Below are 16,929 nucleotides of genomic sequence, written 5' to 3' on the forward strand. Positions count from 1 at the left end.
ACAAAAAATCAGCAACTGCAAGAAAGGAACGAAGATTAGTATTGAATACTTAAGAGAACAAAATTATTCATCTAGAGCAAAAGGTGTCGCGAAAAACAAGACAAAAACCGTACAGTCGGGTGAGTTATTTAACATTGATTATTGTAATCAAATACACAAAAATGTAAATAATTCTCTACATTATTCACTTTCTTCTTTACAGGTTCGCACATTCAAACTCGAACTATCAAGCCAGCGAAAGCATCACTATTTGCCACACCTTTAACAATCAATACGCGGTTCAATAATAGTGACTATTCATCAACATTCTCTCAGGGTACATCAAGTGGTTACACATTTACATCACAAACCACAACATCTAATAATGCAGGAAGTACATTACATCAAGAGATTAGTACTCAAATCCACTCAACAAACCTGCAATATAAGAGTAAGTTTTCATTTATTTAATTGTATAAAATGATAATTCGATACCAAATCTGTTTGTTTCTTTTTTAAAATTCATATGAACAATTACTTGAAAGGTAACCGATGTAAATTACATTTAAATTAAACATTATGCTAACTTTTTGCACAGTTGCAAGAAAGGATCGAATTGAAAAAATGAGACAACGGAAATTAAATCAAACAAACACGACAAGGAATACAACACCTGTACCGTTTGATATTAGCGGTGAAGGTACCTCGGGCATTAATCAGCAACTAATTAAAGGAATTTCAAAAGGTTAACCAAATCCACGCACACTCACTGTATACGTTATTCCAGTTTAAATGTCAATAATTAACTTATATATTTGTTATACAGTTTTAATCAAATTTCATAATCAAAACTTTATTTTTCAGACTACTATGATGAAGGAGACTTATCTTTTACTTGCTCCGCTTGTGGCGCCAAATTGTGGAAAAAAAAAACAAAACGTGGATTACGTACAAAAGGGTTACTAGGCGCTTTTTCTTTATGTTGTCTCAAAGGAAGAATCAAGCTGCCTGAATTCACGACGTCACCACCTAAACTTTTGATGGATTTATACACCAACAAACATCCCAAAAGCAAACATTTCATAGAAAATGTCAGACCATACAATATGGTTTTTGCTTTCACATCAATGGGTGGTAAGGTTGACAAAAGTGCAAACAGAGGCAAAGGTCCTTACACATTTCGGGTCAAAGGACAAAATTGTCATAGAATGGGAGGACTGGTACCATCATCTGGATCGAGTCCAAAATTTTCCTAACTATACATTTATGATATTTCAAACGAAGCATGTAACAGAACAAGAGCGATCCGGTAAAACCAACTTTTATTTGCAATAATTATAACGTTTGGGATTAAAAGAAATATATTCTTTCACAAATCGAATGATACTAACAAATTTCATTTAATCTATTTTTCAGACGCATCAACGGGAACGAGTTAAACTCATCTAAAAATTAGTTGGATGAGTCACTTATACAAGAATTGATGGAACTTTTAGACTATTGCAACCCACTTGTGAAGTTGAAGAAACCAAAACTGCAAATTTTAAGATCAAACTAATTGCTAGAAGAAGCACAGATGGTCGTAACTACAACCTACCAACCGTTGATGAAGTCGCTGCATTAATTGTTGGAGATATAGACTTACAATTTGATAAGAGGGATATAGTTGTCGATATTTAAACTGAAGGTTTAAAAAGAATAAGCGAGCTACACCCTCATTATTTGGCGTTACAATATCCTCTATTGTTTGCTTATGCGGAGGACGGTTACCGGCCAGATATTTATCACACAGAAATTGAAGGGACAAAATCAAAGAAGAGAAAGTGAGTAACTATGAGAGAGTTCTTTGCTTACAAATACAAGAAAGAGCCAAGTGCACTTAGCAAGGAAGCTTCAACAGCAGTTATTAGTTGATGCTTACACAATGGTTGAGTCTGAAAGAATTTATTACATCCGGAAAAATAAAAAAATACAAAGAGCTGATACATTCACAAACTTAACAACTGCGAATCTCTTAGGTTCTGTTGACAACAGTATGTTGGGTAACCGAATTAAACTTCCATCATCATTTACTGGCTGTGCAAGGTATATGCTGGAAAACTATCGAGATGCAATGGCTTTGTGTCGAGTTTATGGTTATCCTGACCTATTCATAACTTTCACTTGCAACTCGAAATGGCCAGAAAAAGGGCTTTGGAAGGGACAGGTTTCAACCCGGAGGATAAACCGGCGTACCAATAAAAAATGTTTAAAATTAAACTTGATAGGCTCATGGATGATATAAAGCAAAATAAAATTTTTAGCAGAGTTAAGGTTGGTAAGTGAACAACTACATCTCTTGCTTAAATACATTCTTAAGTACATATCATACTTCTTTTGAACACTATCGTAAATTTTACTATAAAAATATTAGCTGTAATATAATTCAAACCTACATAAAAATAGACATCCATTTTGTTATGTTGAAAGAAACTCATTTATAATGCCTAACTAATCAAATTTATTTTCTTTATTTACATCCAGAACTATATACAGTCGAGTTTCAAAAGCGTGGTCTACCACACACATATATATGTATCTTCCTTGATGAGCGTGACAAACTACCGGAACCAGAAGATATCGACGAGTATATTTGTGCAGAAATTCCAGAAAAAGATGAAGATCCAGAACTATATCAACTTGTGTCTGACCTAATGATACACGGACCATGTGGTGAGAAAAATTCTAATTGTGTATGCACTGACATTAACAAAAAGTGCACAAAAAATTTTTCAAAACCATTTTCGGACGTCACAATTTTAGATACGAATGGATACCCAATTTATAAGAGACGAGATAATGGCAGAAAGATCATGAAACAAGGATACGAGCTTGATAACGGAAACATTGTTCCTTATAATCCTCTTTTACTGAAAAAATATCAAGCACACATCAATGTGGAATGGTGTAACAAAGTCGGAGCTATTAGGTATCTTTTTAAATACATCCACAAGGGAAACGATCGAGTTACTGCAGGTGTCTGCGACGAAGACACGGATGAAATCAAACAATACTATGACTGTCGATACGTATCGTCATGTGAGGCAGTTTGGCGAATGTTAGCTTTTTATATAAACCATAGAAATCCAACTGTTATTCGTTTAGCGTTTCACTTGGAAGACCAACATTCCGTCATTTTTGATGAAACACAATTAATTGAAGATGTTCTAGAAGATATGTCACTTAACGTATCCCAGTTTCTAGAATGGATGAAATGTAATGAAATGAACGATGACGCCAAACTGTTGACGTACGTCGAATTTCCTACAAAGTTTGTGTGGAACAAAGATACACGACTATGGACACCAAGGAAGAAATTTACCGGATCAATAGGATGTATTCATCACGTCTCACCTCAAACCAGAGAACAATTTTTCCTACGTATTTTGTTGAACAAAGTACGAGGTCCTACATGCTACCAAGATATCAGGACAGTTAATGGTATTGTATGCCCAACATTCAAAGCAGCTTGCTATGAAATGGGGTTGTTAGACAATGATCAAGAATACATCGAAAGTATCAAGTCTGCAAGTGTTTGGGGATCAGGTAGTTGGCTTCTTAATTTTTTGGCCCAACTTCTTCTATCAGAAAGTCTAAGTAGACCAGAAGATGTATTTAAAAAAACTTTTGATTACTTATCTGCTGATATAATTCATCAAAGCATATCCGGTAAGTTTTTCTTAACCTCAATTATATCAAAACATAAAATAAAATAATTGTATAAATCTATATGATACATGCTTTTAAGTTTACAACAAACTTTTCGTTTTACAACATAAATATATAATGAAAACTGACCGTTTACAGGGATTCAGCCAACTAGAGAAATGATTCAGAACGTTATTTTGAATGACATCGAAAAGATACTTCAATCTAATGGTAAATCCTTACGTAGCTTCGGTTCAATGTCGGTCCCTACGTCCACAAACTTGAATTTGTCTGAAAATCCTCTAATTATTGATGAACTGTCGTACGATATGTCCGCACTAGAAACAGAGCATCTAGAACTTATAGGTAAATTAAATTTAGATCAAAAGAAGGCATACGACACCATCATAAATGTAGTTGAAGCTGATAACGGTGGAGTTTTCTTTTTATATGGATACGGTGGAACCGAAAAAACTTTTCTGTGGACAACTCTTTCAGCTGCTTTTCGAAGTAAAGGAGAAATCGTTCCGAACGTTGCTTCAAGTGGCATAGCTGCATGGTTATTACCTGGCGGTAAAACTGCACATTCCAGATTCGCAATACCTATTGACCCAACTGATGAATCATTCTACAGGATTTTACCTAACAGTCATTTAGCAGGATTAATCAGAAGGGCTAAATTTATAATATGGGATGAAGCACCAATGGTAAAAAGGATATGCGTTGAGACTTTGGATCGTTCTTTTCGCGACATATGCCGCTGTGTCAATCCAAATAGCATGGACACACCTTTTGGAGGTAAGATTGTTGTTTTCGGCGGTGATTTCAGACAAGTCCTACCAGTAGTAACACATGGAAAAAGAGAGGATATTGTTAACGCAACTTTGAACTCCTCAAACCTATGGGATCATGTTACCGTTCTTAAACTAACACAAAACATGCGTCTGTCAACAGCTACTTCCAATACTTCAAATGATGAAACTCATAAGAGACTTGAAGACATACGCAATTTTGCAGACTGGTTGCTAAACATAGGAGATGGAAATATTAATCCAACAGACGATGGGATTTCAGATATTCAAATGGCAGAAGATGTGTTAATCAATGATGTAGAAGATCCAATAGGTTCAATTATAAACTGTATATATCCAGATTATCTACAAAATCTTGGTAATCCCACTTACTATCAACAGCGTGCAATTCTCGCTCCAACCCACGAAGTTGTCAACATCATAAATGATCGAATGATGGAGTCACTTGAAGGTGAAGCAAGTTCATATCTAAGTTCTCATCTGCCAATCTGATAGAGATTCAGACTTCAATAGTGAATTGTACACGACTGATTACTTAAATAGTATCAACATTGGTGGCTTACCGAAACATAATTTGTTGCTTAAAGTAGGAGTACCCGTCATGCTACTTAGGAATATAGATCAATCTGGTGGATTGTGCAATGGAACTAGATTGCAGGTTATTGAACTTTGTGAAAAGGTCATCAAAGCAAAAGTTTTAACAGGTACACATGTAGGAAAAATCACAGCTATTTCTAGAATGTTAATCGTACCTTCAGACAAAAGGATTCCTTTTAGGTTTCAAAGACTGCAGTTTCCAATAGCCGTATGCTTTGCGATGACTATCAACAAGAGCCAAGGACAATCGTTGGCCAATGTTGGTTTATTCCTTCCTAAACTAGTTTTCAGTCACGGTCAGCTATATGTTGCTCTATCTAGGGTAACATCGAAGAATGGTCTCAAAGTGCTCATTCTTAACAAAGACAACGAATTGTCGGATACAACAAAGAACGTCGTCTTCAAAGAAGTCTTGCAGCACCTATATAAGGCAAGATATGCATACAGCTTATTTTTTGCATGTAAAGAAAAAATATTACTTTCTTATATTGATATTAATGGAGATCAAATAAAACTTAACAAAAATTAAAAAGTATAATAAGACATGCTGAATGACTTGCTTCATTTGTGTTTTTTTGATTAACTTAAGTTGAATGTATATTATTGTCTCCTGATTTTTCCTTATTTTTTTTGTTGTTTGATTAAATTTTTTTTTCCTATTATTCCAGGTACAAGACTTATATTGAAAATCGACTGCTGGAAGATAAATTATCTCACTACTAAATTTAGCCAGAGTCAGATTTTTTTGCATTCTATAATTGTAGTTCATTGTTTACAACGCTACAACTATTTGGTGTTTTTCTGAAATTTTTAATTTTGAAAACAAATTTAAAGAGGTTACCCTTTTTTTGTACAATTCCATTGATTAGTTTTGTTTTTAATTCCCTGTACCAATTGTACAATCTATGAAGCCAACTAACAATCCATATTTGTTCTTAAATACTACATTCATGGATCCTTTTTTTACCATTAACACAGTGGTATAATATCACTAAACATTAACACAAGTAATAGTTTACATTATATATTCAACTAAAAAAAAGCTCAATTTAATATTTCACCATTAGAAGTCAATCTATTTTGACACTAATAACATAGAAAAATCATATCTTTCATACACACAAAATACTTTAACTTCAATTAATTGTCATTATACAACCTCAATAAACTACAAACCAATAAGTAATGTCTGCGATATGTAGTTTTAAAAAATTATCAACTTCTACACCTAAACCTCGCTCAATAGTTACATAAAAGCAATTTATTAAAGCGATAAAATATATTATACATATAACTACATACGAAACAGGTAAATTAAATATACTGTTTTAGTAAATTATATCAACATATTATCAGTATGAAGTAAAATTAACATTATATATTTTTTTATTACTTAATATTTCCAAATATAAGTACATTGATTTAATAGGCATTGTATATAACTACATGTTAACTTAAATATAAACATTTGTTGTGTGACAGATTATAAAAAAAAGATACTCGTGGGTATATAAAGGAAGATTGAAACCAACGGATCACATTATTGTTCACTATCATGGATCATACAAAAAAAAATTGGGAAGATCTGTTATTGAAGGAAAGCTAATAATAAATAAAGGCTGACAAGAAACGATGGTTCATCTAAAACTTGAGAAGGGAGATTGTCTCATCTTTTACGCACTAGATGAACTTAATATAGAGCTAAAAATATATAAACAATTTGGTTGTGAAGATACAAGCATTTTAAATGATCAAATTGCATAAATGGATCTTCCTACTAAATTGCAAACAGAAACCACGGTATGGGAATGCAAAATGGTTGTACCACGCGGTAATGTATTGGTAAGCATACTAAATATTCATTTTTATCAAACGAAAAAATAACATTTACAGAAACATATACTTGTGTATTTCTTCAACTTATATATTATCATTTAAAACTTTAAATGCATATTGTAGAGTCTTCCAAACAAGCTGATGTTTCTACCAGGCTTACGGAGTGGTAAAACAGTTAAATGCAGAGATTTGAGTAACAAAAAATTCAAGTGGAGGTTGAAATAAGAAATGAAAAAGAAAAAGCCAAACATTTGCGTGTCATACGGATTCACAACTTTTCGAAGAAGAAATAAACTCAAACCGGGTTCAACATGTTCATTCAAGTACTGCTGCAAGTACTGTACTTTTTACTACTTTTTTACTACTTTGATTGTTCTAACGAATAAAGTGTTACGCATACATTTCAGTTTATTTTCCAAACAACTTTGATGGACTTTAATAATTTTTGCAACATTCATTAGATAAACTTAAGTAGATTGGTTGAATGCAAAACATTTTTTTATATAAATGTCAACCTATATGTTTTATATAGTAGATGTTGTGTTGTTAACTTCATTCATATTTTATACTTAGTTTTGATTAGGGGCCTCCATGCAACGCACGGGCTCTTAAAAGCTAGTTTCTCTAAATAATATAACACATTTAGGTTCTTCAATATGTGGTTCATTCTCACTTCTACCAACATGAGCCATATTCATTACATATATCAGACAAATAATAAAACTTGACCTATATAAACACAAATTTTTAAACACAACTTAAAACTTATAGTTATTATTTACATAGAAGATTAAATCATTGTACGTACATAAAACATTAACTAAACTCAAAATCCCTGTGCTCTAACTTACTAACAAAATATTGAGACGATTATAACAAATCTCGAAATCCCTGACATCATATAACCTTTACAAAATCAATAACCAATTGATTATGTTATTTGAAAATACTAAATTTAATAATAGTAGTATAGAGTTGTAATCTCTTGAGTCCAATAATTTGCTTGAAATCCAACGAACCAATCAGAGTGCTACATGTGGCGCGACAATCACATGTGATTGAAAAAAAAATTCAAATTTTGTTTTTTTAAAATTTTTTGAAAATTGTTTAAATTTTTTTTTTTCAAAAATTTTTTTTTTTCAAATTTTTTTTTTAAATTTTTTTTTTAATTTAGCATGTCAAATTCAATCATATGTGATTATCAAGCCCAATCACATATGATTGTAAAACACAATCACATGTGATTCTTTATGTCAAATCCAATCACATGTGATTGAAAAAAAATTCAAAATTTTTAAAAAAAAAAAAATATTTCAACAGGAAATAGAAGTTAATTCGGTGATTTGATTAATTTTTGATCAAAAACTTGGTGTTTAAAGATTTTAGCACAAATTTACTGAAATTCGTCATTTTACTAAATAAAATTTTTTCAATCATATGTGATTGGATTTGACATTCAGAATCACATGTGATTGAGTTTTACAATCACATGTGATTGGCATGCAGAATCACATGTGATTTACTGCATGTCAATTCAATCACATGTGATTAAAATTTTTTCGAAAAAACAAAAAAAAAATTCGAAAAAAAATCATAAAATTTTTTATTTTTTTTGAAAATTTTTTTTTTTAATTTTTTTTTCAATCACATGTGATTATCTTGCGACGTGTCGCATTCTGATTGGTCTTTTGAATCTCAACTTAAAACTTAGTTTCATTTGAATATTTCTCTAGTAGTATAAACACATGTTCTCAAACATGAATGGACCCAAAAATGAATTTGTTATACATTATTAATAAACCAAACCACATACTCGGAAATATATAAAAGCCTTTTGAGCAGACCTTATAATCCAAAAAAGATAGGAAACGGAAAGGAAGGTTTAATGAGTATATTTCCCATTAATGTAATATAACTAAAGCCATTCAGTGAGATCAGACACAAGGTTTGAATCTTTTGTGTAATTGCCCATCCACTATGGTATACACAAAATTTGATATCAATCATTTGGTTATATAACAATATTACCTGCAAATATTACCTTAGTATGTAAACATCACCCGGTTCCTTCGGAGTTACGCTTTATGAGAATCTTCGTGGAAGAAGAAGTGGAGTGGCCAACCAACATCTTAAGAGAAAAAACAAATAGAAATTAGATTAATCAAAACTAAAACACACAAATTTGTGAATTTGTGAAGTGAAACCCTAAAGTCAAAGTGAACATAACTGTAGAAAGAAACACAAACTAAAAGGGAAAATAAGATATCTGGACTGAGATGGTTTCAAACCTCAAATGAAAATGTTCAAATCAAACAAATGGATATGAAACAGACACAATGACATAGCATATCAAAAATGAGATTCATAGTTATATCAAATTAGTGGACACCAAATGCAAACCAAAATATATGACAGATGGTTGTACTCGATTCTTAAAAGGTTGATATGTCGATTCTTACTTGTTGTATTAGTCATACAACCTTTGCTTAAGGTAGGATACATGTAGTTTGAATCATATGGACCATCTACGTTCCTACCATTGGTTTAATCCAACCCCACACGATTATATTCTCTAACTTACAGGTCCCCTAGGACATGAAAAACACAAATTGTGTTACCATGAGAAATGACCCATTGAATATATAAAGTCAAACATGCTCAACAATCCCATCTCGCATATAAGATAGATTAAAGAGATGAAACATATAATAAACACAAATTTGTTTATACAGAGCAAATATGCAAAGCGAACTAAGTCATAAACCCACAACATATAAACGTTCAATGCAAGTGTCTAAGTATACATGTCAAACAGTTAAGAAAATAGCTCAGATAAAAGCTTACTGCTCAAGATTAAAAGTTGGGAGGAATCAAAAACCATGCATCAGGCAAATGTATCTAGTTGCAGCAAAAGTCGAACTCGAACATTGAAGATGGTGAAAATTATGTAAAACAACCATGTGAAAAATAAGATATGGAAAGAACATTAGTGAAAAGGAATAATACAGAATAAAGAGCAAGATAAATAATTGAGTTGCATTTAGATTGACATCATCAAGTAACCTGGTATGAAAATTCAGTCAAATAACCTACAATGACATGGATTGTAATTTAATTATAGATATGTTTAGAATTAATTTGATGTCGATGTCAATAATATGTACAATGGCTTCCTTAATTCTGTGAGCCCAAAAATGAAAATATGATCAAATATTCAAATAACATTTAGATGGGTCAACTTTACATACCTTTGATTTATGTATTACTCCATACTCTATAGTTAACATCTTCAAACATGAATAATCACCATCTTCAACCATACCTAAATACGACAACAATCAAAATCAATAGTTAAACAATCATTGGCTCTGTCTAGTAAATGGAAGTAGTTGGAAGAAAATCATACCATGTTACTCTTTTTCTTGCGAACATTTCATTGAACACCTTTCATGCACTTGAATAACCATTTAATTGACGATTGCATACCTGCATAAAAACTTCTTAGAAACTCATAAAAGATTAGAAATTATCAAAATCATATTTCCAATAAACACAACTTTCTAACAAATATGACTTCCCTCATCCAAAGCAACAGTACTAAACATAAACAATGATTCCAGGAATTAAAAAAAAAAACTAAACCTAATGTTGTGAACAAAGAGTAACTTTACCATATAAATCAAGATTCTTGTTGACCAAACGTTTCTTATGAATTTGTGATACAGCTACTGATCATATATATAGGCATATATATGTATATTTTAAGTGTAAAAGGCAACTCAAGTGCAAAAGCAAACAGAACCGCAGAAGTGAACAAGCAATTATGCGTGGTGTTTAAACTCTGCGGAATCATGCGCAAAGAATATATGCGAAAGGGTCCCGCACAATTACTGCGGGTATGTCGGTGGAGCGCGGTTGTTAGGTCCACAGAAATCTGAAGCCTATAAATAGGGAGCTTGGCCTCTCATTTTAGGTTGTTGATTTTGTGCAATTGCTAAGGTTTTTATGGTTCGCTTGTGAATACGCCCAAGCCTTAATCATAATCAAACCTGTAACATCCCGCCTTTTTCCATTTACTTTTCCGTTATACTAATATAAAGTCCGTTATATGTTTATAACATCTCCCGTTGATACGCGTTTTAAATTATCTCGTTTAGGTAATTCCCGCACCCGAACGAAAGTTGAGGGACTAAACTTGACAAGGGATCAAACCCTTGACTAGGTCAAAGGGTCAAACCCCTTTCACCCATTCATTATCATCTCCATCTCTCTCTCTTTCTCTCTAGCAAGAACACACACCCATTTACCAAATTTATTCAATCATCATCTAAATTCGATCTAGGAGGCTTACAACAAAATAAACTACATATTTGTGATCCTCTCTTCATCCTCTACATTTTGATACCAATATCATCAAGTTTGGGTAACATTTCTAAAACTCTAGATTTCTTTAAATTCGTGTTCTTGACTTATAAAGTTGTTAATTAGTGTCTATGGCTCATCGTGATGTCGTGTATGTAATTTGTATGCTCGATTCGTTGTTTTTGGTGTAACTAGTTCATTATGAAAATTTGCTTGCTAAATCTTTGATTTTGAATGATCAAATGTTGTTAGATTGTTAAAGTGCATGTTTTAAAAGTGTTACTAGTATCATTAGCTTCGTTTTGATGTATAGGTTGATTAAGGAAACTCCAAGAACATGATTAGTGATTTTGTGAACTTGGATTAGGGTTTGATAAGCTTTAGATGAACTTTTGATGCACCAAATGCTATGAAATATTGTAGATAAGAATTTTGTTGCAATGTGTGTATGATTACCTTCGAAACGGCATATCATACATGTAAATTGGTTGCCCGAATCATAAAATGCGTTTTAGAACTTGAAACTTTGATTATGAACGTTTAATGCGGTTTTTGGTTGTTGTTAGTGATGAATTGCTTGATGAAATGTGCTTAGTTGTTTTCCTTGTCAAATTACCTTTCTAATGATATAGGTTATGCGTTTTAAGTGTTTTCGGTGCATGAAATGTGTTATATTGTATTTTGGTTCGTGACTTGGACCATTTTTTTTCTGCAACTGCATGATTCCCAGGTATTGCGCGCCGCGCATTTACCCGCGCGCCGCGCAGAATCAGAGATCCCAGATGTTTGCCTTCTTGGTTGAGTTCTGACCAGAAATTACACTTGGGTGCGCGCCGCGCAACCCAGTGCGCGCCGCGCAAAAGCCCCAGGCCACTCTCTTTTGTTTTTAAATGTCACAAAAATGTTTCCGCTTAACTAAAACTCCGTTTAACATGAAACTTGACTATTAGACTCTTATATGACTTCTCGTCTTTGGAAAATTGTCGGATACCCGACCCGACCCCGTTGACTTTGACCAAGTTTGACTTTTAGTCAAACTTAACCAAACGATTATACAATCGTTCTAACATACTTAACTACTTGTATCGTGCATGAAACTTGACAAATTGATTCACATGCTATATTAATCGAGTCGTAACGAGCCATAGGACTAATTGAACATCTTTGACCAATCGTGACTATCGTTATTGATACAACCTATTTGTTTAGGTCAAGACTAGCATTGTTCTTTGCACACTTTTACTTGTTGAAGTACTTTACCACTCGTGCATTCAAGGTGAGATCATAGTCCCACTCTTACTCTTTTTGAACTTACATTTGGGATGAGAAAACATAAACATTTCTTTTACTAAGTGAACATAAGTACAGGAAAACAAACATTCTACATACGAGTTTAGAACAAAATCCTCAATTCGATTATCATTAGTTACACTTGCCGGGTGTAAGCGAGAACTTATGTTGTATGGATCCATATGGGTTTGACAAACCCTCATTCAAACGGTTCGCTACCGTTTACGAATGAAATATATTTTCGAGAAACAGTGTATGTTCTAGCACTAAGTGATGGGGTTCAATGGAAGGAAATGTTAAGCATTGATAATTGGGTGCTCGTGAAACAAACTTTTGGAATGTATTACTATTATTTCATTGATGCAAATCTTGTGGTTCACTTGTACTTACTTACTTAAACCTATGATTTCACCAACGTTTTCGTTGACAGATTTCTATGTTTTTCTCAGGTCCTTGAACGATACATGATACATGCTTCCGCTCATTATTTTGATACTTGCATTGGATGTCGAGTATATATGCATACATGGAGCGTCTTTTGGATACTTTTAAATTGTGTCGCATAAGTTTCATTTGTACTTAAAACTTTGTATCGTAACTTGTGGTGGAACTATTCTTGTAAACTTGAACAACCTTTACATTTGAAATGAATGCGACATATCTTTTGGTCAAACGTTGTTTTAAAGACTTATGACCACGTAACGGGACCTAAGTAGACGGCGCCGTCAATGACGATTTGGTCGGGTCGCTACAGATGGTATCAGAGCATTGGTTGTAGGGATTTAGAGTTCATTGGTGTCAACCTCGAGTCATAGGGTACATTGGTGAGTCTAGACTACAACCGGCATATAGACTTGAAGTAGGAATTACTTGACTACTTGTGCATTTATACTCGAACGCTTCTACTCATATCTACTCTTAGTTCATCTTAATCTCACATTGTTTAATTTGATTGACGCGCCACCTTGACTATATGAAATGATGTCGAATGCACATATGAATCAGGGTAATATAATTTCCGGGATTATATTATGGTGACTCATATGAACGTTCCGACATTATGACATAAAGAATTTAAGGCGAGTCGAGGAAAAACTTCTCTTTATCTTTATTCTATATCACGGTTAGTATTATTGAGAATACTAATCAATGATATTCTTGTGTCTTGAAGGAACAATGGCTCCTCGTCGTGTACGCCGCAATGAAACTCCCGAACAAGCTCTCGAACGAATGATAGCTACCGCCGTAGATGCGGCCATGGCCGGTCACTCATCCAACAACAATAATAATAACAACCACAACAACAACAACAACAACAATGGAGCCGGAAACTCAAACGAGGGATGCTCCTATAAAGCTTTCATGGGGTGCAAACCTCACACTTTTGATGGAACCGGGGGACCGGTCGTGCTCACCCGATGGTTTGAGCAAACGGAAGCCGTCTTTAGCATAAGCGGTTGTCGGGACCAAGACAAGGTCAAATACTCCACTCACACTTTCTCCGGAATTGCTCTAACATGGTGGAACACCTATGTTCAATCGGTGGGTACCGATGAAGCTCATGCCCTCTCTTGGGCCGATCTAAAGGAAAAGATGATTGTTGAATATTTTCCGCGCGAAGAAACCCGAAAGCTTGAGGAAGAACTAAGAGCTTTGAAAGCGGTCGGAAACGATCTTAAAGCTTATAATCAACGCTTCGCCGAACTATCCTTGATGTGTCCTAATCTTGTTAACCCCGAATCTCAAAGGATTGAGCTCTACATGCTCGGTCTTCCAAAAAGCATCAAACAAGGGGTGATGTCATCCAAACCCACTACTCATCAAGCCGCTATGAACATGGCTCGCCAACTAATTGAAACGGTTGACGAAATCGTAGTTCCGGCACCTAAGGCCGAGGATAAATCGGGCGGCAACAAAAGAAAGTGGGAACCCTCCCAATCAAGCAACAACAACTTTGCTAAGAAGCCTTACACCTCCGACGGCAAGAGGGGTTATGCCGGGAACCTACCTCTTTGCAACAAATGCAACAAACACCACTTTGGTGAATGTGGCAAGTTAATTTGCCACCGGTGCCAAGGAGTTGGTCATAAGGCCAACGATTGTAAAAGTGCCACTCCCGTTGCTCGAAAGTGGCCCAATGCACCAAAGACGGGCACTTGTTACGAATGTGGTCAAACAGGTCATTATAGAAATGCATGCCCAAAGAAGAAAGATAACCCCAACACGCGCGACCGAGCTTTCAACATCAACACCGAGGAAGCCCGGGATGACACTGAACTAGTCACGGGTACATTTCTTCTCAACAATTCTTATGTCTCTTGCTTATTCGATTCAGGTGCCGATAAATGCTTTGTATCCAAGACTTTGACTCATTCTTTTAGCACTCCACCTCTTCCATTAGATACCACTTATACCATTGAAGTGGCTAACGGGAAACTATTAAGTGCCGACACATATTACCGGGGGTGTACGATAAACATTTTGGGTAAGGAATTTGAAATTGATTTGATACCCATGGAACTAGGAAGCTTTGATGTAATAATCGGTATGAATTGGTTAGTCAAAACGAAATCTCACATTCTTTGTGATCTTAACGCAATCCGAATTCCTATCGAGAATGGTGAACCTTTGATCGTCTATGGCGATAAGAGTTGCACCGGACTCAACCTCGTTTCGTGTGTTAAAGTTAGAAAACTACTCCGTAAGGGTTGTTTTGCGATCTTTGCTCACGTTAAGAAAGTCGAGTCCGATGAGAAGCACATCGATGATGTGCCAATTGTTAGTGACTATTCCGATGTATTTCCCGACGAATTGCCGGGTCTTCCGCCTCATCGACCGGTTGAATTCCAAATCGATCTTATTCCGGGAGCCGCACCCGTAGCACGTGCACCATATAGACTCGCTCCATCTGAAATGCAAGAATTGCAAAGTCAAATCCAAGAACTACTTGATCGAGGTTTTATCCAACCTAGCCATTCACCTTGGGGCGCTCCGATTTTGTTTGTTAAAAAGAAAGACAGATCCCTACGAATGTGCATTGATTATCGTGAACTAAATAAATTGACGATTAAGAACCGATATCCTCTTCCTCGCATCGATGACCTCTTTGATCAACTACAAGGGTCTTGTGTATATTCGAAAATCGATCTCCGCTCGGGTTATCATCAATTGAGGGTTAAGGGGGAAGATGTCTCCAAAACCGCTTTCCGAACTCGTTATGGTAGTTATGAATTCCTTGTCATGCCATTTGGTCTCACTAACGCACCGGCGGTGTTCATGGATCTTATGAACCGCGTGTGCAAACCGTATCTCGATAAATTCGTTATTGTGTTCATCGATGACATATTGATCTATTCTAAAAATGAAGAAGAGCACGAACAACATCTCCGACTTGTGCTTGAACTTTTAAGACAAGAACAACTCTATGCCAAATTCTCCAAGTGTGAATTTTGGTTAAAGGAAGTTCAATTTCTTGGTCATGTTGTAAGTGACCAAGGTATTAAAGTCGATCCAACGAAAATCGAAGCCATTAGCAAATGGGAGACTCCTACTACTCCTACTCACATTCGTCAATTTTTGGGTCTCGCCGGGTACTATCGTAGATTCATCGAAAATTTCTCTTTGGTTGCACGTCCTCTAACCGCATTGACTCACAAGGGAAAGAAATTCATTTGGGCGACCGAACATGAATCCGCATTCCAAATCTTGAAAACGAAGCTAACCACCGCTCCTATCTTGTCACTTCCCGAAGGCAATGATGACTTTGTTGTATATTGCGATGCCTCAAAACATGGTTTTGGGTGTGTATTGATGCAACGAACGAAAGTCATTGCTTATGCTTCTCGACAACTCAAAATTCATGAACGAAACTATACGACACATGATCTCGAACTCGGAGCCGTTGTCTTTGCACTTAAAATGTGGAGACACTATCTTTATGGAACCAAGAGTACTATCTTCACCGATCACAAAAGCCTTCAACACATTTTCGATCAAAAGCAACTAAACATGAGACAACGAAGGTGGATTGAAACCTTAAACGATTACGATTGCGAGCTTCGTTACCATCCCGGGAAGGCAAATGTAGTAGCCGATGCCTTAAGTCGAAAAGAAAGAGCGATGCCTCTCCGTGTCCGAGCTTTAAACATCACCATTCACACCAACCTTAATAGCCAAATTCGGGTAGCCCAAGATGAGGCTCTCATGGATGAAAACATCTCTCTCGAACACTTGAACGTCCTCACCTCTCGATTCGAAGTTAAAGAAACCGGACTCCGATATTTCGCCGGAAGAATTTGGGTGCCTAGTTATGGGGATCTACGAAGCCTTATTTTAGATGAAGCCCATAAGTCACGATACTCGATTC

The 16,929-nt window shown here is 35.1% G+C and overlaps 1 protein-coding gene across 1 annotated transcript; it reads left to right on the top strand.

Annotated features, from left to right (window-relative positions):
- The first annotated feature begins 1,903 nt into the window (after positions 1-1,903).
- LOC139875397 (uncharacterized) lies at positions 1,904-5,761 on the top strand. Its single transcript, XM_071862733.1, has 5 exons — positions 1,904-2,210; positions 2,503-3,687; positions 3,826-4,929; positions 5,069-5,505; positions 5,744-5,761. Exons 1-5 carry the CDS (start codon positions 1,904-1,906, stop codon positions 5,759-5,761), a joined length of 3,051 nt encoding a protein of 1,016 aa, XP_071718834.1.
- Positions 5,762-16,929: the final 11,168 nt, after the last annotated feature.

This window comes from Rutidosis leptorrhynchoides, chromosome 11 (genome assembly GCF_046630445.1).
Source record: "Rutidosis leptorrhynchoides isolate AG116_Rl617_1_P2 chromosome 11, CSIRO_AGI_Rlap_v1, whole genome shotgun sequence".
Classification (NCBI taxonomy): Eukaryota; Viridiplantae; Streptophyta; class Magnoliopsida; order Asterales; family Asteraceae; genus Rutidosis; species Rutidosis leptorrhynchoides.